The 24333-nt window shown below is 47.0% G+C and overlaps 1 protein-coding gene across 1 annotated transcript in view; it reads left to right on the top strand.

Moving 5' to 3' along the window:
* LOC8029735 (guanylate cyclase soluble subunit beta-1-like) overlaps positions 1-13148 on the top strand; it is a 103177-nt gene extending 90029 nt beyond the window's left edge. The window contains exons 11-12 of the mRNA XM_042289701.1: positions 11289-11517; positions 12198-13148. Of these exons, the coding sequence (XP_042145635.1) occupies positions 11289-11517; positions 12198-12809 (841 nt within the window). The 3' untranslated portion in view covers positions 12810-13148. The remainder of the gene's footprint in view (positions 1-11288; positions 11518-12197) is intronic.
* The last annotated feature ends 11185 nt before the right edge of the window (positions 13149-24333 follow it).

The raw sequence follows: 24333 nt of genomic DNA, 5'->3' as shown, positions 1-24333 counted from the left end.
ATGAATAACGAAAGTCCGTCGCCATGGCCAGCAGGTCTGAATGAAATGTATCAACTAAAGGAGACAGAATCAGGTAATTTACAGTTTCAATGCCTAATCTGCATGCCGAAAATTAAGCTGCTTCGCGCATCAAAACACTATGAAACCACTCTAAATTTTTATTTTTATCCAAGCTTGTTAAGGAGGCTTATAATACACCTCTGCCAAACATATGTACTCGAACAAAAAAGTAACGTAAGAGTAACGTTCGTTATTTTTTAAAAGTAACGGTAGCGGTATATCGTTACGTTTGTAAAAGAGTAACGTAGCTCGATAACGCGTTACTTTTTACCAAACTAACGAGTAACGCTATTTCGTTACTTTTCTTCGGTAACGGGCACAACACTGTTCGTAACTGGTTGTAACCATCGCTGCGATGGCTACTGCGAAATCACGATAGACATGCAATTCTTTAATAACCTGCCAACCTCCATAATAATAATAATAAACGACTTAACCTCAATGGGGTATGACGTACGATTTGTTTCCCATGCTGGCCAGCACGACGCCAGTAATGCACTTCAGGTCGTCGTCGTAACTGATCTGCATCATGACGTGGTTTGATTTTACGGCATTTTCACCCCATTGAACTAAGCTGGGTTCATCACAGAAAAAGACGTACATGGCGGAGGCCTCTACGGCCATGGCGATACTTGTTTTTGTCGCTCGTTTACCGACGCAATTCAATGAAGACCCCCGCTGCAACAGAGGCCAGCAAAGCTATTGTGTCGTCTGCTACCAAAGCAAAACGGAGTGTAATACTTCAGAAATGGCTTTTATTGTAGCAATACTACACTGAGACGACAAGAACATCTTCATAATTAGATATCAAAAAGTTAGATTAGCTACAAAAAAAAAAAAATTTTTTTTTTTGTAAGTAAAGCAAAAATCTAGCCTTGTATGGAGTCTCCATGCATTAGTCCATATAAACGCCCCTAGCAACTGTTTGTTTGGACCCAGACGCCATGTTGTGACGTAGTCACTTACGGGGTCAACTGAAACAATTTCGGCCAATGGCTTGCCCTTATTTTCGTCCTATTATTACCGATTAATGTCCAAACTCTACACAGGTGGCCGAGCGAGCTAGCGCACTTTAGCGCACACCAGCTCGGAGCACGTGGAGCGAGAGCTCGCGCTGCACCCCTGTCCATTTCGATCTGGATGAGCATCGTACCGGCGTGCGGTCGTGTATAACTACTGCGTGGTACACGTTAAGACCCCAAACTAGCGGTTGTAACGCACTGGCTAAATTGCTCATCTACAGCTGAGACATCAGACGCCCACTAAGGCAGACTAACTTCAGGCTGTAGGCTGTATACACACACATACACACACACCAATATTATAACTCTACATAGGGCTCCGAGTTTGCCTAAAGCACTAGATGAAGTAAAAATACAAAATATTATTCAGTGCTTTACGTTTGCCGGGCTTACGGCGCCATCTCCCGATAAGCGCGGCAAGCACTCGCTCAAAAGCAGACGACGGGTACCGAGTGTCTGCTTCTCCTGTCAGCAGGTGGCACCACAAGCCAAAAAAATGTATCCACATCCTCTGGCACGCACACTCCTTATTTTCGCTTTTTCTCACTCGCGCGTCTACGGTAGTGCCGCCTGCTTTGCTCCAAGATATTTTGGTCAGTGACATGTTCGCCTCGACGTCGCCTCTTCCCCCTCCCTATCCAACCCCCCCCCCCCCCCCCCCCCCTCTCTACCTACATCGCGAATGAATGAATTCTCAAAGAAAGGAGGTGGCCTTTCTATGCTTGGTTTCAACTTTAGACAGAGCGCAGTCAAGGGCTAAAAGGCACTCAAACAGATATCCACAGACTAAAAAAGCGTTACCACGGTGCAGAATATGTTCAAAGACAATGAAAGCTGTGATATTGCGCTTTCTGCTTTACTTGATTGGCGACACGGGCTCCACTGCGCTCTGCTCGCATCGTTGAACATGTCGAGGGTATTTTTCGTGTTCACTGAATTTATGTGCCCTAGAGAATTTATGCTCCTAGGTATTTGTGTTTATCGAGCCACTCAACCACACCTTCCTGTACCTGAAACGCTTCACTCTCGTCATTTAAAGAAAAAAAAAATAACTGGTGATTTGTCGTTGCAAACTTTTTCTACGCCATCGTCGCCATGGATGGTCATTCATTCCTTCATATTCAGTCTGTTATCAGCCATTCAAATTATATCGGCGGCATTCATCAGGCCTCCTAATGATCGTTCGGTTTTCCGGCCACGCTTGTGACAGGAAAAGTCAAACCCAAGACAGCTCTTTAACATTTTCCTTAAAAAAACACTGAAAGAAAAAAAAAATTTTTTGAACAGCCTGGTTGGGACACACCTGTCAAAAAATTAATTTTACGCGAAGATTCAGTCGGCAGTCACGTCCTTTCCATTTGTTTTCTCTCTCGGCATTTCGGGCGCGTTTGGAGAAGAGGTGGATCGGCTTGGCCACCACGTTGAGGGGGAAAGAGCGAACGTTCGAGCTGGTCATTCCGGATTGACCCGTGACGTTATGAACATTGCGCGCAGAATTTCAAATAAATCTCTCGCCGTCAATATTTCCGTAAAAAAAAAAATAAAAAAAAAAATTTCTCGCTTAAAATTAATTTTTTCGACACGCGTGCCCCACCCAAACTACATAAAAAAACTTTTTTTCTCCTTTTTAGGTTTTTTTTTAATACTTCAGGTACAACATGGGAAGTAACGGTGACAAGGGGCATCCCCGTCTAAGACCTCGCTTTATTGATTAGTGAAAATAAATATATAGTTTTAATTCCTAACATGTAATTTTTGGCAATTCTGCATTGCCAAAAATCCCTAAATAAGTAAATTTTAGTAGGACATGAAATAAGCGGAAACGCAAATCATAATGAACATAAAATGAAAATGCCCGGACGCGTCCAAGTTCGATGCATTTTCATCATAATCATCTCATTATTTCTGCGCCCATAAACAACAATTGTCTCTGAAGACAAAAAAAGGAGCACGGCCTTCAAATCTTTAGGGAATTGACTGATTAAGTGATTGTATCTATGTCCAGCAAATTTGTAATTTGGCTCCAATTACAAATTTAAAATAACAATGATATGTTTATGTGTACAAAAAAAAAAGCTTAATTATGCAAAACTATTTAAACCTTAACTATTCTAAAAGTTACGCACCTCAATCGCCCTTTGACAGGGACTATATTAAAATGTGCGTTATCGAATTCGCTCTCATGTTGTACCTGTATATAATATACTACCAGTTCGCGCTTTCCACTTTACCCTCGCTTTCTGCTCTCCCCCTTCTACCCGGCCCACAGTTGCCTGTTTCCCCCTCCCCCAGGGTGAGGCGGATATTCTGCCTTGCAGAATCTCGAGTCTCATCGACGTCGGCCTTTAAGCCGGGTTCACACTGCTCATCATGCAAAAGACAGTCTGCAAAGCCGAGTCACCGCAATATCCGTGCTTCGAATGCGGCGTGCCAAGTTTCTCCTTGAACCCATTACCATAAGGCATTCGAAGCACGGATCTCGCGGTGGCTCGCGTTCGAATTTGTGTGCAGACTGTCTTTTGTATAAGGGGCATTCACTGGGCGCCATATTTGTGGGTGCTGTTTAGAGCGCATGCTCAGAACGAGCCCACATTAATAGGTTGCTAAGACCGGCAATCTTGAGGGTGCTGAATGCTCGTTACAGAAGAACTGTGGAAGCTGGCCATCAGCACGCGCTCAGCAGTCGCGCACACAGCTATGACCGCCAGTGAATACTTGCTATAATGATAAACTTTCTGCTCTGCTCTTTTCCCGCTGTCCGATACCATCGATTTCACTAACGAAACTAGCCTCCTCGCCTCTGTTCCTCCCATTATATCCTTGGTTCTTACGTTTATCTGGCATCATTTATAAAGTGGGCTTCACTGCCTTATCCCCCCCTTTAGCTGATTACCTTGAGGTGTGATGATAAATCGCTTCTCCAACGTTGTGTTATGACCCGGCGAATTGGGCGTTTCCATTTTTTTTAATGCACTTTTATCCGTACTTACTTTATACGTCTTTCTGCCCCATTTATCCTAAATTTACCATTGATCATAGCATGAAGTTTTCATTTTTTTTCTATTTAATTGTTGGTCCATGTATGTTTCTTTCTATTTACTTAACTTACTGGTCCTTCAGTTTCGAATACCGGTTTCCTACGGACGCCTCGTGTTATTTCTTTAGTGCATTCAGCACTTCACAAGTAACATTTGGGATAAATGTAATTTTAGTTCAACTGAGTTCGCGAGCCGTGTAGGTCTATTTCATTAACTGATTTTGAGCCTAAAAAAAACGATTTGGCTGTTTTTTCTTGTCCTGTTCCGGCATTTCCTCTTCTTGTGCCAATCTCAGTTTCAAACGTCAGGGATTATTGAATAGCCATTCAGAAGCCATTCATCATTTACCATTATCTCTAACAAAACATATTTTCCAGGCAACATCAATGAATAATATGGACTATAATAAGGGGATTGTCCGGTAAGATTTTGCCTTTCCGAAAATAATGAAATTATGTTGTCATTGCGTTAGGTTTATGGGATATCATCCGCACAATATCCGAATGTTTAATCCTCCGCCGCACAAGTAATTCAATTTTAAACAGAGCCCAATTGCTCAGAACGCACCAGCAGAACGCAGAGCGTTTTAGTTGGCCACAGCGGAAGCACTGACGTAACATCATGCAAAGAGAACCACGACATCTCTTGACTACCGTTTCAGTAAAACAACTTCGTTCTAATAAAGGCATGATTTACGGTATCTCAATTCTTCGACGGTGATCTTTGTACGCGCAATCAACTATGTTGAAGAAAACCGGGTACAAGTCAACGCCTGCGACTCTAACGCTACCGTGCCTGGTGTGACGTCACAACACGACCAGCATGCATACATATTTGCGAAATTTAGCGAGAAGTTTCGTACTGATGTTCATAATTAATCTAACGAATATTGAAGCGTCTTTTAATGAAATAATAATCACAGCTGACTATATTTAGGCCCTCTCTACGTGACCAATGCAAAAACTTAGTAAACTTCCGGATATCACCGGACAAACCGGTGATATTCGGAAGTTTGGTTAATTCAAGTAAAACAAAACTGAGGTGTTTCCGTAGTCCGTATAAGCTTTTAAATCTTAGCATTCCGTTATTTCTCCACGCCCTGAAATGCGCACGTTGCAGTTGTGTAGCATTAGATTATGTTACAACAACTAAATATTTGGCGATATATCTACGTAAATCAGAATCTCCTGTGGAATGAGCATATAGAATATCTCATCAAAAGAATGCGTGCTGTCTCGGTCTATTTGTACAGCATGCGTAGCGTAGCGACAATGTCATTGAGAGTGTGTAGTGCACTGGGTGAGTCCATACTCCGATATTGTATCTCCTTATATGGTGTGTCCTAATTATAAAAAAACAACTTGACAAACTATTACATAAAATTGCAAGTAATATTACTTATGGAACAACCTACGCAGAATTGGAAATGAATCAGAAAATTTATGTCTTAAAGGGATGGTCCGGTCAAATTTTGTATTTGAGAAAACAATTGAATATCGTTGTTATCGTCTCGAGACGCATCGTACGTGCAATATCTGAATTTTATATGCCTCTCTGCATAAGTGATTGAATTTATACTGCTCCAATCGCACTGTAGCGTAAACGCTGCTTTCGGTGACAGCATCGGAGCTCTGACGTCACACAACACAAAGCGTTCATTTCTGTCTCTTCGTTTACCTGCGAGTGAACGCCTCAGCGTTCTTCGTTTTTGTTGTTGTGCTCGACTTGTTTCGTGGTTGGGTGAGGTTTTTGTTGCGCTGTTGGGTGCCACAACCACCGGGCGGCATATGCGAGCCAAGGCATGACGTTCCACGCTTTTCCGCGAGACGTGCAGTGACGAGCAAAATGGATCGTCGCCGTGCGTGGGGACTGGGTTCCAGTCAAGATCGAGATTCCGCTTATGCAGCAATCATCTCACAGAAGAGAGGTACGAGCTGAGCTCTAAGCGGACAGAAGGCTCGTAAGCTGAGGTGTGATGCTGTGCCAACGATATTAAACTACGTCCATCCACTCCTCGCCCAAATCGGATCAATCAATTTGATTATGCAGCGAAACCGAAACCAAAAGCTAGACCACCTGGAAACGATACCAGAAGGTGTATTTAGCACGCGTGCAGCCAAATTTCTTTTTGACCCGCGTGTGAAAGTAGAGCGCGGCTACGATTCACCAAGCTCGTCCAAGTCAAGTGACGACATGCATTTGAACGATTCGTCGTTTGCCTTCGACCCGCGGACATCGCCTCCGAGGGAACGACCCGCAGCCTCATCACCGATCCAGTGGATCCGCCGAAATGTGTACCCAGATGCCGCTCCGTGTACCTAGTTGCCGTTTCAGAGGCGAAATCTGCATCCTTTGCTTTGCAAGCGCTCCTAGTGCTCCTAGTTCGATCGGTGGCCGTCGCAGTTGTGTTTGCGCGAAACGGCATACGTTTGCTCGAAGCTTATGGCTGTTTTCGGGTAATATCCTGCTAAAAGGCGTGACTTTTTTTTGCACACGCTTGGGAACTGCATTAAAAGAACCGTATTTCAGTAGGGGAGACTATATGATTCGAAACAAAATACAAGACATCCGTCGACCAACACTTGTTATCTCGACCATCCGACAAACCTTTGCGTTTTGTTACGTCACGCAGCAGCTACGGATGTCAGCCATTGACACTGGCGAAATTCGGGGTGCAGTTTCGTACATACGCTCATGAAAGGTTTAATTAATAACGGGAGATCATATATCAAAATAAAAATGACGTTTGTCTACATGAAGGCTCCCTCGAAGGAACGAGCTCAAAAACTTAAGTACTTCCGGTTTCGACCGGACAATCCCTTTAAAGTTGTTATCCACAAAAAAAATTGCAGTGGCTTAGCTCGGCTATGCCAGGATATACGTAGCGTGAGCGGTCGGGCACGTCGCTCAGCCTCCTGGCGACGCCGCTTTGCTAGACGTTCCTCCCTTTGCTCCGGTGTCTCCGCAGCACGTTTAGCCTTCTTCTGTTCGTTCTTCATACGCTCAACCGCTAATTGCCAGGCAACTACGACGGTGTCCGATGAGTTAAGCTTCTCCGCTCTTCTGCGCCGCTAAGCAGGAATTTCGCTCTCCTTCTCCATGGCTATACCCAGGGATGGGCAGTATTTCAAATACAAGTATTTGAAATATGTATTTCAAATACTTTGTGTATTTTGCATTTGTATTTAATTACAAATCGGGTAATGTATTTGACGTGTGTATTTAGATACTAAAACGTAGGTATTTCAAATACAATTGTAATTAAATACAATTTTGTGGGCGAAGATACATCCCTCAAATTTATTGTCACTGTCCAGAGCAGGAAGAAAACTACGTTCTGCACCGAATGCAGTGACTCTCAATCAAGCAGAAGCGTTTAGTGACTTCGTGATTACGGTGCTAGTCCAGGGCAAGAATAGTGACGAAATCGACGTTCACAGGCAGACTGGCTAAATAAGTGCCTGTGACAACTTGTGATGCTTTCCAGCCTGATTTCCATCCATATTTTTGTCTGGAACATTCTAAATGTGCGGATCGTCCAGATTTTCGTAACTGGTGCGAGTTGCAACAATAAAAAATTCTCTAGCTAGTGCTGCGCGTCTTGGTCGTCTCGGTTCTTTGTTGGTCTATACCAAAATGTAATCGACAAAAAAAGCTGCTTGAAGCTCTCTACTTTTTTCACCTATTACGTCCAAGCTGATTACATTTTTTCTGTGATTATATTTCTATTACGTTACTAGAGCCTCGCACACTAACTCCCGAGTGTGTGATGCAAAATTAAAATGAGATACCCAGAAACCCGTTGACGGTGCCCTGAAGTCGCTGACGCAAATTTTGAGGAATGCTTCGGAAAAGTATTTGGAGGAGACCAAATATATTTTGTTGTATTTGTATCTTGTACTTAAATGCCTTTTTGGAAATATAAGTAGATTTGTAATTAAATACATTTTTGACGAAGTATTTTGTATTTGTATTTTGATACATATTTGCATGTATTTTGCCCATCCCTGGCTATACCACACTGGCAAACGCCCCGCTATATGTATACCCCCACTGATACCTCTGCGCATGCGCACAAAATGAGAGGCGCTATCAAGCGGCTCCGATGCAGCGTCAGACTTAGCTACTGCGCAACGGAGGCGCACAGATGGGCACGCGCAGGCGCCAGTGCGTCTGCCGCGGCTATGACGTCACTCCTCTGAAATGCACAGACCGGCGAGGCGCGCGCGGCGGCTCCGGCGCGCCAGCTGTGCACCGTGTGACGTCACTGCTCCTCGGGCATGCGCAGCACGGCTCTCCAGGAGCCACGCGAAACTGCTCAACCTCGGCCAGTGTAGCTCACGCTACAAAACTGCGCTACTATGGTATTTTAGTAACGCACTATTGTAAGCGCAAATTTAAAATAGTATTAAAAAAGGGACGAACACTTAGGCGCATAGAAAGTTTTGTTATCCCGAAGATTTATACAAATGATGGGGGGAAAACACGGGCATAATATGTCCCATTTTATTTTAATAGACCTCAAGAAACTTACTATAACGTGGAGTCACTGAAACAAGTAAAATATTAACTAAAAGATTGGCGTTTGAGTTTGGAAATGTAATTGGGCTTTATTGCTATAGTATTCCGCTGAGTGCTGTCTCTTTTCTTCTTGTCTGCTTTTTAAGTGTGCCACTAATGCACAGAAGAGGATTTCAGTGTAAGCAACCCCGCAGCGAAGCCACCGGTCTTAGAACCATAGGGCGCCCTATGGTTTGAAGACCGGTGGCTTCGCTGCGTTTCCATAGGAGTTAAGCCTTTTTCTTTTTTTACTTTTTCCTCAGGTAAGCTCGCTCTTTGCGAATTTTATAGAAAAAATGCACCACCTGTGGCCACCGCTGTATAAAATCGGAACGCGATAGATTAAGAAACCGAATTTTGCGGTCGATTGAAAGAGCCTGGCCTCTCCTTGAGACACCCAGTATACGTCCTCACTTTAAATAACGTGGTAGGACCTCGAGGCCCCCACACTCTTAACGTTCCTCGTCGCAGGCCTGTCAAAAGCATTCAACGAGCAATTGCGCACCAAAGAGATACACGTGCGAAAAACAAAACCTCTCGCTTCCGGCACTCATTGTCTGGCAATCCCAAACTACAAACTAGTCCGGACAATCTGATATGCTGATGTTTCTCCGAAAACAGTATCAAAAAAGATAGGCGGCACCTAAGATTATACACGGAGCGAAGTTAGCTAGTGCGCCTTAAAATGACACGTGGTGAGTCCACTAAGGGCAACTTCGCCAGCTCAACCATGAATGTCAACTTAATTAAAAAAAGTGAAAGCCGTTTACAAATCCCTGTAACGCCGAATTGGAGCGCAGCTCTTGAGGAGGAGGAGTGAAGGGTACTGAGGGGAGGGTAGACCCCTCCCCCTTCTCCTCTTCCTCCCCTCATTCTTTAATATGCTCCGGGGGGGGTGTCACGTGACTTCGGGGAGGGGGTCACGTGACCTCGGGGAGGCGTGACCTGGGGGTGACCTCAAGGCCACGTGACCCCAAAGGTGACCCCCACGTGACCTTGGGGTCACGTGACCTGGAGGGGTCACGTGACCTGGAGGGGTCACGTGACCTCGGGGGGTCACGTGACCTCAGAGGGGTCACGTGACCTCAGAGGGGTCACGTGACCTTGAGATGACCTTGGAAGGGGTCACGTGACCTCGGGGGTCACGTGACCTGAGGGGTCACGTGACTTGGGGGTCACGTGACCTTCAAAGGGTCACGTGGGGTCATCTTGGGGTCACGTGACCTTGAGATGACCTTGGGAGGGGTCACGTGACCTTGGGGGTCACGTGACCTTGGGATGACCTTGGTTACGCCGACGCCGACGGCGACGGCGACGGCGACGGCGACGCCGACGGCGACGCCGCTCAAGCCGGGAACGGGCCCCTAAGAGCTGCGCTCTAAAAAGTACCAACATAACCCCAGCGTCTGCCTGGGCGAATCACGATCAAACATTCCTACTGTTTTAATCTAAAATGAGGAACTATTAGAACTAATCTGAGAACTGTATAATATGTCTCTCGCTCACTGTCATTAATACAACTGTTGTTCGGCAACCTTCACTGTTGATTTTTTTCTACATAATCCCCCTCCCCCCCTCTTTTCCATGTAACGCACCTCATTGAAGTAGCTTTAAAAATTAATAAACCTATCTTTTAAAAAAAGGCTTGGTCTGAGAAGAGGACATCCTGGGCTCGATGCTCACCCCTGCCCATTTCAATCTGGATGAACAACCCACCGGCGTGCGGTTGTGTATCGCTATTGCGCGATGCACGTTGAAGACCCCAGGCTAGCGGTCGTAATGCGCTTGTTTAATTGCTCATGTACATCGTAAACCACTTCAAAGGCAGACCGACCTTGCGCTGTGTGTTATTCGTTTCACTTGAAGTCGGATCGCAGTCGACGATCCGATGGGGTCAATTAAGCAGCACCAAAAGTGCATCGCCAAGGCGTTCGTTGCCTTCGTGCCTTTTCTATCATGATCGTATAAACCAACGCGGAGAGCACGTCGTCTGCTTCTTGCATGAGGGTTGCAATGATGCCAGAACGCCGAGCTCTTATTGGGTGATTGTAAAAAATAGTGGGTAGACGTCAAGGAATCTAGGATTGAGGTCTACCCACTATTTTATTCAATCAGCCAATCAGAGCTCGGCGTCGTTCTGACGTCACCACAACACCTGCGCAAAAAGCAGACGACTTGGTCTCCGCATTACGCGCAGCAAAAGAAGTGCAGCATCGCGGCGCATTCACCCTGCGTGATTGGTTTTGTCTGTGACAGCAAAAGCGCTAAGGCGATGAGCGTCGTGATGATGCACTTTTGGCCTCGCTCGGCTGGCTCCATCGGATTTACCTTGGAACGGAGTATATCCGTCGCTTATCACCCGGGCGAAAAATGCTGAGTCACTGAACTGTGGACGCATGCGCAGCGTCTTATATACCGTACAACAGAGTAACCGCGGATACTCAGAAGGCGTTCCACAGCCCAGCAGACAAAAATGGCAGCGAGCAGAAGGCGATTTTTACGAAGGTCTATAAACACGAACCTCTAAGTTCGTCTATTTTGTTTTGTTTTGTGCATTAATTACATAGCAATACAGACTAATTGTCCGTTATCTTGTGGCTTGGTGCAGGCACCTGACCAAGCAGGACTACGTGTTCGAGGAGAACCTAGACGTGGGAGACTTCCCGCTCAAATGCTACCTCGTGGACCTCGCTTCCCAGAAGGGCACGTCGGGGGACGCCGCCGCCACCCTGGTCGAGTCCACGGGCGCCGCCGAAGACAGCATGCTGCTCTCGCCTTCTTCGTCCCCCGTCAGGCGAACCTCGTCCGTGCCGTCACCGTCCTTCGAGGCCGACGAGGTTTGTACGCGCGGAGCACTCGCAAGCTGAGAGAGAGAGAGAGAGAGAGAGAGAGAAAGCGTTGTGAATGAAGATGGGGGGAGGGGGGGGAGGGGGGGGGGGAGGGACAATAGTGTATGCGCACTGGGCGCTTTTGATTGCCTCGAACATGAATGTCGCAAAGCGAACGGCGGCTGGCTGAGACAGGTGATAAAAATCACCATATAAAAAATTAAAGAAAAAAAAACAACAAGCGGGCAAGGACAAGGGACTGCGCTCGTCCTTTTCATATACTTCTTTTTGTTCTTGTCAATTCGCGCCTTTTTTTTTTTTTTTTTTAGTACGTGATTAATTAACTTACCAGTTTGTTTCGATACAGGTTGGTAGAAGACGTTGGTGGGATGTGCTGCACCCTAATCTATTTTACAGTCCCATGTCACCATTCACAACTCTGATTACCCTATGATAACAAATTAGTAGATTATTTTCGAATTTATATGAAAGGCATGAGGGAGAGAGAAATAGAAGAATGGTTGTGGAAAGATGAGGGGCATGACCATTAGGACGAGGATTATATTTCAGAACACTCATTTACTAACTATTTCCATCATTACCTACATCAGGTTACGCGAACTATCGTGTAGTCACGGCAGACAACAGTGTTTAAAAATTAAGAGCACTTCCAATGCTTTTTCTTGCAGATCGGCATGTTCATTGAAAGCCGGTTCACCAACAAGTCCACGAAAATCGGCGAGCAGCAACAGCCGACCACCGCCGACGGCAGTGAGTCCCCGCTGTTCGCGCCCAGACAAAAAGCGACAGACCCGACGCAACACGCCGTAAAGTACGTCCACAAGGACAGCGGGACAATTCGACAAGCTTCAGGGGTCGCAGCCCAGGACAACCCCAGCCCCAACAGCGTCGACAGCCTGGGACTGCCGTGGCAAGACCAAGCATCGGCCAAGTCCGGCAACCGATCGTTCATGGGCCTCCGCTGGAAACAGCCCAACAGGATCAAGGGCCACGACTCTAAGAAACCCAACAGCAGTTCGGCTCCGTCCGTGGCTGCGGATGACAGCGAAGACGCAAGCGAAGACCACAGTTTCAAACAAGAAAGCCCCGAGCCGAAACCCGGTCGGCTGCAGTGCCCCTTCTTCCGATTTCGCGCGAGGACCTCGGGCCTAGACGACGCCCAGTGTAGCAGCAAGCCCACGTCGCTGGGCAGCAACGCCGGGAGCACGCAGGATTCGTCTCGGAGGGTCGAGGGCCGAAAGAAGGACAAGTTCTGGTCGAGGGTCATCTTCCCGTCTTGAGACCCGCGGGGGAGGCCCTAGTGACATTGTCCCTCGATATTCCCCGAAGCAACCGGCGCGCCTCAGCCAGACCCGAGCACGGCCTTTTGCGGTGGGACGGCCCGCCGCGCCACGTACACAGTCCGACAGAGCTTCTTCTGCCCGAGGGCCCCAAGAGCACCGACGTTTCAAAGCGGTCCCAGACGACACGTCCAGCCTGCCACCGAGAGACCCACCTCCGAGTCGGTGTACGACTCAAGCCTGCCAGGACGTGCGGCCGTCACATCATTTCCTTTCCAGCTTGCACCGAAATAAATTCACAGAACGGCAATCTGGCGTCCTCTCTAGCGGATGCAGAAGAGCGAGCCTGGCTGCTTGGTCTACACAAAAAGCGCGACAAATACTTTAATATTCAGACCTCATTTTCATAATCACTTGGCAATCCTGCTTAAAAACAACAAATTCTAAATTCACCTGTTAGTGGAGCAAACCTGGGTGACGACCGATTCCAGCCTCCAATTGGGAAAAAAACGTAAGCGCCCCCCCCCCCCCCCCCCAACCCACCCCTAAAAAAAAAAAAAAAAAAAAAAAGGTTCTCAGATTGTTTTTTATCAGAACATACCATACCAAACAGCTTTTCTCTTTTTCTTTTTTTTTTTTTTTTCTTTTTTTTGCATTTTGCATTTTTGGCATTATACGGGCTTTCTACAGGCTGAACCAAATAAACTGGCTAAGTGGCGCAGTCATTCTCTGGAGATCCGTCCTCGATCACCGCAGCACGCTTTCAGCGTAAATCAAGATCAACATTTTCTCCTCTGCTTGAAACCCAAAAGAGCTGGATGGATGGGTGGTAATGGCTGTACTGTTTATAACGGGCGGTAGCTTGCGCCACCTAGGCTGGAAACCAAAAGTATCACTCCTCCTCCGCTTGTTTGAGCCAATTTGCTTCCTCTCCGTATTGTTGTAACTATTATCAGGCGGTGTGGGATATCACCAGGGTGACCTTTGGGGATCAGGCAAATAAACTAAAAGCATCACGCATCGCCTTCGTCCCCCAGCGAGGGAGTCGCCAATTTTCCTCTGGTCAAACCTAAAGTCCCCCGATCCAGTGACTTTAGTCAAACCTAGTCGGCGGCTCGGCGCCACCCCAACACCGGGCCCACTGCAGGGTGAAAACTTTGAACCGGAGCCACGCGAGAATGAGTTCCAATTTTCCTCTGTCCTGCCTGTTCCCAGCTTGCTCGTTAGTTTTACTTCATTTAATTTTTTCCTTGGTAATTTTAACTAACTTTCTAACGTCCTCTTTATGACTACCCCTTTTCTCCTCCATTCTTCCATCATTGCCAGCAAGACCCAGCGCCCCTGCCAGGTCTGTTACCCCTGCATGGAATGCAGGGCGAAACCCCGTGCACCTCAAAATCAAATATCCTATTGTCTGACTCTTACTATGGCACACGGCACATAATGTGTCTCTCTCTTGAAATTTAGCCCTACACGTCTTTGTTCTTAGCACTCCCGTTCTCGCCTCGAACAGCAAAGAACTTCCACGTGAATTATCAAACACCCTTTCCTTTTTTTATGCGCTGTTTCTTTGACCTATACATGGTCACAGAACTTTGTTACTCACAAAATCAGGTTTAGAAAAGTTCGGGTGTGGTGATATTCAGACTGCGCGAAGTTGGTCAGGCAATTAAATGAGACGACGAGTGTCCCGGATGTGCTGGAATACTTGCCAGTGCAGAGTGGCGTGTGACCATTGATCAGTAATTTTGACCGCCAGCCCCGGAGGGGGGGAGGGGGCGGGGGGGTTAACGTGCATCACGCAGTAGTGATCACACGAACGCACTGTTTTACGATACTCTTCCAGTTTGCAACGGCCAGGGGCCGGCAGGAGGTTGAGGCTCAGAAAAACCTTGAAGCGATCTAGCAAACTACCTCCCCACCTCCTTCCACGCTGGTAGTAATGCGATCGAATTTTCTGGGACGGAGGAAACGCCGAGCAAAAAGCACAGAAGCCGACACAACTCGAGGAGCGTTCTACCATACCAGTGGCGTCGGAAGAGAAAAAACGGAGGAAAAAAACGGGAAGGGGAAAGGGAAGCTCCAGCCCCCCCCCCCCCCCCCCCCCCCCCCCCGCCCCCCGGGGAAAGGGGGCGCGGGCGCGGTCGAGCTTATTTTAGTCTGTCGCTCTTCACTGCATAAAAGATCGCGTGGATGGTCAATGTCGGAAACTCGTTGTCAGAAGGCACTACTCGTCACACGCTTAGTGGTTCGGAAGTTCAACGCTATGGCTTCTCAACCTAAATAACTGTGCCATTGGCAAAAAAAAAAAATTATAACAATAAATGCAAAAAAAAAGAAAAAGAAACAGAAACAATCAAGAACTTGCTAAAAGTGTTGTATTCTTGCATACTCAGAGGCTCAGAACTTCGAAACCAATTTCTCCTACCAACTTTGCGTACAGGCCAAAAGAAACAAGTCCCAAAAACGTAAAGCAAGAAAAATAAAATATATATATATATATATTGTTTATGACGTGCTGAACTTGAACAATATTATAAATCTTCCTCCATGAGTTAATTTATTCCTCAACGTGAAAAAAACAATAAATACATTATTTTGTGTTCTGCAGATGGCAATGATATGTACTGTCTGCGGTATTAATTTGAATGCGATACCTCAATCAATAATTATAATGCAATTAAATGCAAAGGTGCAAACGAGCTGGACAAGAATGACGGAAATAATCCCTGGAGAAGGGGAACACGAGGGACAAAGGACAAATACAAATCTTTAGACGAAAAAAATTACCAAGTTTAGGGCATAATTGCCCGTAGATACATGTTTGGACATTTCTTCGAAACTCATCTTGAATAACAATATTCATATCTTAAGACAGCACATACCCAGACGATACATAGATCCTTCTTAAAAAGTCTAACATCTCTACCATTTCATTTCATTTATTATACTCTCAGGGCCCGAAGGCATTACAGAGAGTGGAATTATACATCAATACAAAAGTGAACAATGAAAACAAAACGCAAAAAAACAAAACACAAGGTACAGAATCGCTATGAAACATTATTAAGAACATCAGTTATGGCGTTTTTAAAATCAGCAGCGTCAGTAAGTAAGACTACGGATGCGGGAAGAAGATTCCAGTCGACGGAGGTCAGGGTAGGAAGGAGGCATAAAAGGTGGAGGTGAAGCAGTAGGGGATTCCTACTTTAAGTGGATGATCGGTACGCAGCGATATGTATGATGGTTCTGAAAATAATGAGGTTCGAAGTGCTGGATTAGAGTGATAAATTTTGTGAAATAAGCAGAGGCGAGGTATTTTTCTACGAAAGGAGAGGTTGGGCAAATAAAGAGAAGCTTTCATGGAGGTGAAGCTGGCTGTACGGTGATAGTTAGAAAGTATACCATAAAGCTTCGGTTCGCGCGCTTCAAATATGGCACAAGCGACAATCGGTAAAAACCGGCCGTCCTTCCTCGCTCCTTCGGAAATTTGTTTCTTTAGAACTAAGCATGCCAGAACATTGAAATAAACGGCATTGTCTTTCACAAGGAATGCAGCACCGCATGTAAAAATAAAAAAAAAATAAAAAAATTACGATTGTACTTTACTGCTTGAATCCAAATGAAACCGCCCGCCAGTCTTTCGAAGTTCGACGAACTTCGAACTTTTACCCAGAAAGGTCGAACTTCGTCGAACTTTTGAATTTTTCAGAAATCGGAAGTTCGAAATTTTTCGATTTCTCTAGATAAATAAGGTCGAAAGTTCGAAAATTATGGAATTTCTTAGCGTAGGAAATTTTAAAGTTCAAAAAAGCTTCGAACTTCTTGTAGTGACTCGTATAGATTGGAAGCCAAACGATGAATAATCTTTAATCAAGGGAAACACACATTTATATAGTAGCTGTTATCAGGTCTCTGCAGACCACGTGACATGACATTACAGATTCGAGGCCACGTTATCACATTCCTCCCCTACAATTCCGAACCCATCACTTCCGGAAATTTTCGGACAATACAAAACGCTCGGGTGGCCGACGTGAACGTTCGCTCCTTCGCGCAACACTGTCCGTTGGTGCGTCTGGCTGTGTTTGGCGGGGTTCCGGTTGGGGTGTTGCCCTCATTGTCACATGGCTTGTCTTGGGGTGGAACTGCCATCATCAGAGTGGCACCCGAGAAGTCTCCATTGCGTTGTTCTCGGCCGGTCTTGCACAGTCAGGCACTGCACTTTCAGGGTTCGAGATAGCATCAGGACGAGCGCGAATGTGGTCGGCATATGTAAACCTGACCTGATCACCAACCCTTACTAAGTACGTCACTGGGCTAACATTTTGCACAACAACTCCGCCATTCCAAGACACTTCTTCCCCCCTCACCATTTTGACAAAAACCAAGTCATCAACCGCGACCTGTTTCTTTCGCATGTCAGCAACAAAGTTAGGTTTTAGTATAGTTAGTTTTACATGCGGCTGCCGCTTCAAAAATAACTCAGCCGGTGTTTTTCCCCTGGCCCTGTTAGGTGTGTTTCGGTAACTTAGCAAGACAGCTATCGAGGCCATCTTGGAGCGAAATCGTCACTCCTGTTAGTTTCTGTTCTAAAACTTGTTTTAGAAGCGCCTTCTTGGTTGTCTGTACCAGCCGTTCGGTAGCTCCATTCGAGGACGGGTGGTATGGTGGCGTCCTGGTGTGTTTAACCTTGCTAACAGCCAGGAACTCAGCAAACTCTTGTGAAACGAATTGCGGCCCGTTATCGCTTAGGAGTTCCTCTGGCAACCCGTACGCAGCAAATGCACTCCTTAGCTTTTCGATTGTCTTGGCCGCTGTGGTAGTACTCATTGCCCACACCTCGACCCATTTCGAAAAAAAGTCCACGAGTACCATGAAGGAGTTCGATCCCTTTGATGCGAAATCGACATGAACACTTTGCCAACACGCCGCTGGGTACGTCCAAGGATGCAGCGCTACAGGTTGTAACGCGGGTCGTACTGACTGGCAAATAGCACACTGTTGTACCTACTCTTCTACGTTTTTACCCATGCCCGGCCACCAGACGTAGCTCCTTGCCATCATTTTCATCCGACTGGTGCCTGGGTGATCCTCGTGGAGCTGTGCCAAGACAGATTTCCGTAGCCTTTTTGGCACAACGACTCTTGTTCCCCAGGTTACACAGCCATGGTCTAAGGAAGGCTTATTTCGACGGACCAAATAAGACTGTAGCTCAGGATCAGAAACCTGGCCTGGCCACTCATTTAGCGTGAACTCCACTACTTTAGTCAATGTTAGAACCGATTTTGTTGCTTTCGCTACGTCTGTGGCTGTAAGGGAAAACACTGAAAGACACTCGGCCGACTCTTCGGCCCCAGAGACAGCTCTTGGAAGCCTTGACAGCGCGTCAGCCACTTCCACGTTTCGCCCCTTAGGGTATTTCAGCTTATAACGATACGCTGCCAGAATTAACGCCCACCTCTGCATTCTGGCCGCCGCCAGTGGTGGGATGGGTTTGTCATGACCCAAGATTCCCAGAAGTGACTGGTGATTTGTGTCGAGGACAAAATCGTATCCATACAAAAATCGGTGGAACTTTTGCAGCCCAAAAATGAGAGCTAACGCTGCCCGCTCGCACTGACGTTAGTTCTTTCCAGCGCTCGTAAGCGTTCGCGATGCGATTGCGACAGATCGTTCGTCACCCTCAGGTGTCAGTGTGTCACGTGAAAAATGACTGCCCCCAACCCGTAGGCTGACGCGTCGCACATGATGCCTATCGGTTTACGCACATCGTAGTATGACAATACACTGCTGCTCATGAGCAGAGTTTTTGTCGCGAGAAACGCTTTACTGCACTCTGGTGTCCAGGACCACTTTTGACCTTTTTTTAACAGGTAATACAGTGGCTCTGCCACAGTGGACGCGTTTCTTAAGAATTTAGAATAGAAATTTAACATTCCTAAATAGGCCTTCAGTTCGGCGACACAAGTGGGTGCGGGGGCTTCCTTTACTGCCTTTACCTTCGACTCTGTGGGGTAAATCCCGTGACCACAAACTTTGTGACCTAGATACGTCACGGTGTCTTTGAAGGATTAGCATTTTTCTTCTTTTAGCGTTACGTTAGCCTCACTCAATCGCTTTAAAACTAACTCCAGCTTCCGGTGGCAATCGTTGATGTCCACCCCTCCAATAATGACGTCGTCTATGTAACACCCGATGTTTGGTATGCCCTTGAGTAATTCATCCATGAAAGTTTGGAAAATGGCTGGGGCACTAGCCACACCAAACGGAACCCTCTGGAAGTCGTAAAGCCCCATGTGAGTGTTTACCGTCAAGAGTGGCCTGGACTCTTGGCTCAGTGACACCTGTTGGTACGCTGATGACAAGATTAGTACACAAAAATATTACCGCCACCAATGGCTGTAAACAAGTCATCGGAGCGCGGCAAAGGATTCTGATCTGTCTTTAAAACCGGATTGATTGTGACCTCATAGTCGCCACACAATCTCGAACCGTCACTGTCCTTTTTGGGAACAATCACCAACGGCGTAGCCCAGTCGCTTTGTGACACCCACTAAACAACGCAGTTTTTTTTTTTTTTTTTTTTTTTTTGTTTAATTGCGTTTCGACAGCACTTCGCAGAGCGAAAGGTACAGAACGTGTTTTAGAAAAAACGGGCGTGCTGCTATCTTTTAACAAGATTTTTGCTTCGTAGTGATTGATAACACCGTTACCTGCTGAAAACACGCCCGGAAACTTCTTACGCACTCCTTTTACCCGATCTTCCGCCGTGACACAATTCAGTACTTTCAAATCTAGCTGAAGCCTTTCTAACCAGTTCCGCCCCAGTAAAACGGATAGTTTCTTTCCTTGATCTTTAATCACAATTCCTGGCAGAATCATGGCTTGATCCCGGTAGACTACAGAAAGATGACACTTTCCTTTTACAGGCAACCGGTCCCCTGCGTACGTTTTTAAAACTGCGTGGCAGGGCTCGAAGGCACCTGACCAAACTCTGCCGCCTACCCACTTCCAGGAATGACTGTCACCGCTGCTCCAGTATCCGACGGCGTTCAACGACAAGTTTTTGTTTTCGGCGTGCAACAAGGCGGTCTGTGTCGCGACTAAATCCCTGTCCATGGCAATTTTGCACGCCCCTTCAAATGTGATAGTTTCCACCGCAAACAACGCGCGCTGGCTGTCTTCACTTCGGAGCCCCGCAACTGGCCTGTCACATAGAGCATCCTGTAAAAACTGACCGAAGTTATACTTGCGGGCGATGAAGGAAGATGGGGCACTTCTACATATGAGAAAAAACGCTTGAATTGCGTTCATTTGGCCGTTAGAATAACAGATATCAAATTTATATTTCAATGCGACGCGCCGGAGAGCCACAAGAGCAATTTCAAAATAGGGCTGAAGCCCCGCCCTATTTTCTTGTCGAACTCGTCTATTTTCCCTAGCCTTGACATGTCGGATTCAATAGGGGTACTCCGATGCACTTATCGTTTGGAAGTCTTCCCCCACTGCGGTGATCCTTGACTGCAGCATTGTCGGCGCTCCCAAGCTTGATCCCTGACTGCTCCCGAGCTTGCGTAGCTGTCAGACCGCTTCGCCGATCCGCTACGGCCTTCGTAATCCGATCCTTCGTCGCCAATGTAGTGACTCGTACATTGGAAGCCAAACGATGAATTATCTTTATTCAAGGGAAACACCCATTTATATAGTAGCTCTCTGCAGACCACGTGACATGACATCGCAGATTCGAGGCAACGTTATCACACTTCTTAGTTTAACAAAATCGAAAATCCGACTTCCGAAAAAAAAAAAAAATATCGACTTTCGTCGAATTTTTTTTTAATTCATCCGTCGAATACTTTTCGAACCTTTCGAACCGCTTGAATCGACCATCGAAACTTCGATTCGAAACAAGTTCGCTGCATCCCTACTGAAAAGATTACCAGCGGGCCCCGCGGCCCAATAAGAGCGTCGGAGCGAGGCGCGTGACCCGACGTCATGGGAGCATTTGCGTCACCACGCCAAATGCGAGGCGGGAGGCTTGGCTAGGCTCGGAGGAACCGGATGTCGTCTGCTAGCCCAGAGTCATCTGCTCCGAAACCCAACGAACTTCAGATAAACGATGTACACCGCAGCGGGAACAGTTCATGAGACAACCATATACGCTCAATTTAGCCGCGAATCTTACGGCTGCTAATGCCAGGGCACAGCGCAGCGCAATGTTTTGAGCAGAAACAGCCGATGACAAGGCTGCGATCAACGTTACTAAAACACTCGGTTGGGAAACTCGCCGTCGAAACCTGGGCCGCTGGCGTCCACCGAGACCGAGCTAAATGCGACAACAGCGCCACTCTTTATCGTTTGTCTGTACTGTGGTCACCTTGAGCTTTTTGAAAGCCTGTTTTTGTGTAAAAACAAACGGAAAAGACTCTTTTTGTATGAAATTTATTGGAGTTTTGTACCAAATGAAGGGAGCGTTATGTTTTTAAAATCTTTAGTTTGCAAGGTTTTGCGGAACAATTAATATTGTTTTTATACAACCATGCCTCAGCGGTCCTTTCAGGTAGCGCGTCCCGACCTAGGTACATTTTAACTTCGGCACGTCGACGCGGCGCGCCCGCCGGGGAGTCAGGGGTGGCACCCCTGTAACCTCTTCCGCTGTATCTGTTGATTGTCCGGTCGAAACCGGAAGTACTTAAGTTCTTGAGCTCGTTACGTCGAGGGAGCCTTCATATAGACAAACGTCATTTTTATTTTGATATATAATCTCCAGTTATTAATTAAACCTTTCATGATCCTATGTACGAAACTGCACCCCGAATTTCGCCAGTGTCAATGGCTGACATCCGTAGGTGCTGCGTGACGTCACAAAACGCAAAGGTTTGTCGGATGGTCGGGATAACAAGCGTTGGTCGATGGATGTCTTGTATTTTGTTTCGAATTATATAGTCTCCTAGGCAGTACCCTACTGAAATACGGTTCTTTTAATGCAGTTCCCAAGCACGTGCAAAAAAAGTCACGCCTTTTAGTAGGATGTTACTCGCAGAGAGCCATAAGCTTCGAGCGAACGTACGCCGTTTCGCGCAAACACAACTGCGACAGACGCCGATCGAACTAAGGGCGCTTGCAAAGCAAAGGATGCAGATTTCGCCTCTGAAGCGGCACTTATAGCGAGTTCGTTTCACGGCACTCGTGCCCACGCGTGCCCACTCGCAGCGTGGAACGGGTTCGTTTCGGCCGGCACTCCACGAGTGGTTGCACTCTCCGAGTTCGTTTCTGCGATGACACCCCACGCGTGCATGCACTCGCTGCACCGAGAAAATCGGGAGTGCGCCAAAATGCAATCCCGTCATGCCTCGCTCCGGTGGGGCCGGCGAGAAGCGGGAGCAGACGACGAGGGTTCGTCTGCTACAATGTGTCGCGGAACCGAACGGAAAAAAAAAAAAAAAAAAAAAAAAAAGTAGATTTTCTGACAGAAATCGCGTCCCGCGGGCAACGAAATCAAACGCGAGCTCGAATTGTGAGCTCTGTTGCCGTACAAACGCTGTTGCCGTACAAACGCTGAAATATACCAGTGCGTAAAGAAATGCTCAGAACAAACGCAACAGCGGCCCCCGAGATGTCTATCACCATCCGTGTGCGGGTGAAAAATTTAACATTTGTCGACAGAACTCCCCCAGCAGAAACCCCTGACTGCCCAATAAGCATCAGAGAAAGCTAAAGATGGAGACTTTACCCGAGGATTGGGCAACATCATCATGTTCACATTTACCTACGTCAGCTAACCTGCCCCGTCGTATTTTGTTAAAGAAAGCTCTAGTTCTCGACGCCCCCACCAAGGCTAATTCCAGGGGCGGATTTAGAGGGGGGGTCCGGTTGTCCTGACCTCCCTCTTGATTTCTGCATGTGTAAAATTTAGGGCGTGAAACGAGGGGGAAGGGGAGGGGTTTCCTGAACATATGGTACGCTGACAAACACCTGACCCCTCCCCACCCCCCTCAGGAAATTCCTGCATCCGTCCCTGTCCACCTATAATGACGATCCAAATCGAAAGTCCCAGTTTTGCTGGATATTCCAACAGGCTAGTTTTAAGCCGTACCCTTTCGGTGGTTCACGCATAACACCATGCTCAAACGGATCAAGCTTCTGCTCGGACAGCATCATCAGTTTTCTTCAGTGTAAACGGTTATAAGAATTGAAAGATCGCGACCAGCTGCTTTGTAGACAGCTGGTTGCGGAAATTTACGCCGTCTGTAATTATCTCTACGGCAGCCTAGCTGCTTGAAGTCTTCGCAACTATACACTACAGGTTGCAGCGACCAACGTTTGTAGATAAACGTTGGTAGCCGACTGTATTCTCGAATTCCCACGCATCACTCGAAGTTCGAACAGAAAGGCGCTAGTTTCGGTTTGAAGTCGGTACCTTTTCTACAAAATAGATGGCGGCAGCATCAGCCTTCTGCACTCGGTGCATTTGGCGAGTTCGTTTGAGTCCAGTTTTCCGTGCAACACTCTGTGAGTGCGATGCATACTGGGAGAGAACTCGAACGGTGCCAGTGCGTGTGAAACGAACTCGCTATTAGGTACACGAAGCGGCATCTGGGTACACATTTCGGCGGATCCACTGGATCGGTGATGAGGCTGCGGGTCATTCCCTCAGAGGCGACGTCCGCGGGTCGAAGGCAAACGGCGAACCGTTCAAATGCATGTCGGACTCGTCACTTGACTTGGACGAGCGTGGTGAATCGTAGCTACGCTCCATTTTCACACGCGGGTCAAACAGATATCGGGCTGCACGCGTGCTAAATACAACTTCTGGTATCATTTCGAGATGGCCAAGCTGTTGGTTTCGGTTTCGCTGCATAATCAAGGTCTGTTCGATTTGGCCAGGAAGTTCTGAACTATAGTCGGTTATGTCAAGGAGGTAGCGGCAAATGCCCCTCAAAGCGAATCTTTGCATTTCGACGATAGGTTCGCGGCATCAGGATGATTTTGCGTAGGGGGTCACTGGCGGCAGCGCGCGGTCGGTATACCGGTCACCTCGAAGACGAAGGCCTGACGATAGCGTACGTCTTGGCCAACGTTGGCGTCAAGTTGAAGCGAGAATCGTCAAAAAATGCCGATTCTCGGAGTTTTTCCCAGGCCCGTTAGTGGGCGTCCATAGATACCAGCGGACAAAGCATGCAGTATTATGCCCAGCTACGGGGACATGCGAGTGCCAACGCACTAAATCCCACCTGGGGTGAATCGAACGCACCAGTGCAGCGGTCGTGCAACTTACGGTTGAGTCGAATGCACCTGTTCCTGCACTGCCGAACTAGTTCAGCCAGTTAAGGCGAATCGAACAGACCTAAATTAAAACATTCTGGCGGGCTAATTGACTGATCCGATTTGGGCGAGGAGTGGGTGGACGTAGTTTAATATCGTTGGCACAGCATCACACGTCAGCTTACAAGCCTTCTGTCCGCTGAGAGCTCAGCTCGTAGCTTTCTTCTGTGAGATGATTGCTGCATGAGCAGGATCT

Source organism: Ixodes scapularis, unplaced genomic scaffold (assembly GCF_016920785.2).
Source record: "Ixodes scapularis isolate PalLabHiFi unplaced genomic scaffold, ASM1692078v2 PGA_scaffold13__105_contigs__length_92229423, whole genome shotgun sequence".
Taxonomy (NCBI): Eukaryota; Metazoa; Arthropoda; class Arachnida; order Ixodida; family Ixodidae; genus Ixodes; species Ixodes scapularis.
Note: the sequence above shows the minus strand (reverse complement) of the source record. Positions and strands in the feature narration are given on the sequence as shown.